This window comes from Priapulus caudatus, unplaced genomic scaffold (genome assembly GCF_000485595.1).
Source record: "Priapulus caudatus unplaced genomic scaffold, Priapulus_caudatus-5.0.1 Scaffold1733, whole genome shotgun sequence".
NCBI lineage: Eukaryota > Metazoa > Priapulida > Priapulimorpha > Priapulimorphida > Priapulidae > Priapulus > Priapulus caudatus.
The window spans coordinates 5,652-9,104 of NW_014578794.1; the positions used below are offsets into that span (position 1 = coordinate 5,652).

Consider the following 3,453-nt stretch of genomic DNA (forward strand, 5'->3'; position numbering starts at 1 on the left):
TAGCAGATAACAGTGACAATGAAACTAACTGTAATTATTACGATTTACGAATAGCGAAGACGAATTCCTATATATCGTATCCTCTAATCTCAGCCAGTCAACGCTAACGCATGAGCGCTATATAGTGTTACAATGTCAACAAAAAACTCCGTTATTACAGCAAAGAAATCTTTAGTTTGATGAGGAGTGTAACTATGCAGAGATACAATAGCAGATAACAGTGACAATGAAACTAACTGTAATTATTACGATTTACGAATAGCGAAGACGAATTCCTATATATCGTATCCTCTAAACTCAGCCAGTCAACGCTAACGCATGAGCGCTATATATTGTTACAATGTCAACAAAAAACTCCGTTATTACAGCATTGAAATCTTTAGTTTGATGAGGAGTGTAACTATGCAGAGATACAATAGCAGATAACAGTGACAATGAAACTAACTGTAATTACTACGAATAGCGAAGACGAATTCCTATATATCGTATCCTCTAAACTCAGCCAGTCAACGCTAACGCATGAGCGCTATATATTGTTACAATGTCAACAAAAAACTCCGTTATTACAGAAAAGAAAGCGCGCCTAGTAGCCTACGAAAATTTGGCAGCATTTCTAGCCCGTCTCTACATAACTGGGTAGTGATCGAGATCCCTCGTGCAATGGGCAGAACTGCTCAATTCAGCGAAAAGCCGCTTTAACCTAACCCTAGGAAAGGAACGGAGTACTTGCGTTGGGTAGAAGGCAGCGAAATTGCTAAAGTGCGCCGCGAGCGGCGTTTGAGCGCTTCGCGCGGATATCCGGCTGCAGACTGTCTAGTGATGTGTTGTTTTGAACCATCCATACATATGTGTTTGTACATGTACGTAATCCATCTAAACATAACACTGTGTAGTGTATTGCATTACATACAAGTGTAGGCAAGGTGCAAAATTAACGGGAGTCCGGAGTCAAATACTCCCTGATTTACTGTCGGACTACCTGATTTGATATATGCAGGAGTCCGTGTGACTCCCTAAAAATTCTGCCATACTAACTAGTTCGTTCCGAAGCACGGCCTCGCGGAATTACTGTATTTGTTCAGCTAATGCCCAAAGAAAATTTGCCAGACGTGCAACTGCATGAATCTTAAAAATAAGCACATGCGTTATAGTTAATATCTTTAATGTTGAACCTCAGACGGCGGACTCCCCTATTTTGCTGCGGACTCCCTCTTTTTGAGGGTAGGGAGTCCGTTGGACTCCCTTGTTCAAAAGTTAAGTTCTACCCCTGTGTAGGCCTATGTTTAAAAAAAACTCACTTAAGTATGCACCAGAAATTGAATCCACAATTTCAAGCTGAAAATGCAAAAGCTCCCTGGTGTGGGAGGTGGTTGCCCCCTCCCATACCCTCCCGCTCAGTCGCCCAGCTCCCTGACATAATCTCACTCACAACTCTAACTCAATGTTGGCAGCCCTGCGGGTAGAAGAATGTATAGCGTGCAGGAGTACTAGTTGTGTGGTGGCTCGACCAGGCTCTACGACTATTTCATGTCGTAAGACTGTTTCTCACCACGTAGTGAAAAGCGTTATGGCTAGTAGCAATTAACATATGGCTGAAACACACCGTACTTGTGTCTCGAACGGACACTTTGGAAAGTCACTGTCAAGTTGGTCGGCATAATGTAACGCGAAGACAGTAATCCTGCTGTTCAATGTCCTTTGTGTACATGTAGATGTCATCTTGGATGACCAAGTTATCCACAAATTGCACCAGTAATATTCGTTTGGGAAATTTTCGGCAGAACATGACATTTGGCCAAAATTTTGCTTTTTGTAAATAGTGCAATGTGAGTGGAGAGAATTGTAACATGCCAAGGCGTGGGGTAGTATTGTCTCATAATGACTTTGTTTTAAGTCTAGCTTGTTGATCATTTTTCATCCATTTATGTCTTCTATAACGTATTCTATGGTCGGGGTAATGTGGCGCTCGTGTGTGATAGCTATTGTTTTTTCTCAGTTTTATTGGCAACACATAATCACATGATCACATGAACAGTTGGAATTAGAAATGTTATTATACCAATACTTCCTCGTAGAGTGTTAGCTTATGCAAAGAACTATCCTAGCACCTTTTACCTGCACTAAATCACTAACTGTTTTTCATATACTTTTAGGTTTCCAAAAAAATCTGTAGCGACCAAGTAGCCACTTCTCATATACGGCTGACGGGTTACATCTAAAGACGAAACATATCAAGGGCATTGTGCACATTTTCAATGGCATCTGTTGGCATTAAGGTTGCTCGAAGCACAAGTAATTTGTGTGATATGGTACGTGCAGTTACTGAGCTAAGTCTATGCAATGTACAATAATAGACCTGTTATCTGAGCGATAAAATAACTCAAATTCTATACTAATATTATGTTATTTTGCAGACAAATAGCTACAAAAACAACTCGACTCCACGTGGATATTGCTTGATCATTAATAATGAAACATTCAAGAGCTTGAAACCCCGGAAGGGATCGCAGAAAGATGTAAAGAATCTGCGTCAACTATTTAAAGATCTTGGCTATGAGATTTGGGGCACAGAAGCAAACACAAGTAATTTGACTGCGCAGGTAACCGACAAGTTGTTACTATATTTCTAATAACTACTATATTTCTACAAACAAAGCATACTCAAGGACTGCTGAGGTTATTTAAGCCAAAGCACAATTTGTGACGTTCTTGACATGGTAAATATATTACAGATCTATACAATAAACTGAGCTGTTATTTTATTTTGCTATAATTAAACAGTGACTTCATGCAAGAGGTCATCTATTTTTGGTTTTAGCTATTTATTATTTTATTAAATTTATAAGCATATCAGTATGATGGTTTATGAGCAAACTGCCTGAGTGGCAAATAAGCTGGCCAGCGACTAGATGGCCGACTCCACCAAGGAATGAATTGCGGAAGTGATTAGTTTTTGTTCTCATAGGAAATGAAAATTGTTGTAAAAGACTTTGCTGCTAGTGACAAACACAACAGTGTCGACTCGAGCATTGTTGCCATCTTAAGCCATGGTGGTGCGGAAGACGTGATATATGGAGTAGACGAGAAAGAGGTTTCATTTACTAATGACATTCTTCGTCTATTCGAAGGTAAAGATTTTTAATCTACCTTCTGCGTTAAGTATTTAGTAGAGAGTTACATAGATGTAATATAAAGCGAATTCTCATTAACAATGAATAACGAACGTGTCAAATTTATGTATTGTGAGCATATCCCTGAAGATCACAAATAAAAGGTTACCTGTTTTTCGTGTTCTTTTGGCAGGACACAATGCACCGGGTCTAATGCAGAAACCCAAGTTGTTCATTCTTCAAGAGTGTCGTGGAGGTATGACGTATATAGGAATGCATGCTGAGTCGCTTGCACATGTACATGCAATATTACCTATAGTATTGACAAATGACCGTCTAAAAA

At 39.5% G+C, this 3,453-nt stretch overlaps 1 protein-coding gene across 1 annotated transcript in view; it reads left to right on the top strand.

Moving 5' to 3' along the window:
* The first annotated feature begins 2,255 nt into the window (after positions 1–2,255).
* LOC106817460 (cell death protein 3-like) overlaps positions 2,256–3,453 on the top strand; it is a 5,959-nt gene continuing 4,761 nt past the window's right edge. Inside the window, exons 1-4 of the mRNA XM_014822124.1 lie at positions 2,256–2,309; positions 2,415–2,600; positions 2,966–3,128; positions 3,304–3,366. Of these exons, the coding sequence (XP_014677610.1) occupies positions 2,256–2,309; positions 2,415–2,600; positions 2,966–3,128; positions 3,304–3,366 (466 nt within the window). The remainder of the gene's footprint in view (positions 2,310–2,414; positions 2,601–2,965; positions 3,129–3,303; positions 3,367–3,453) is intronic.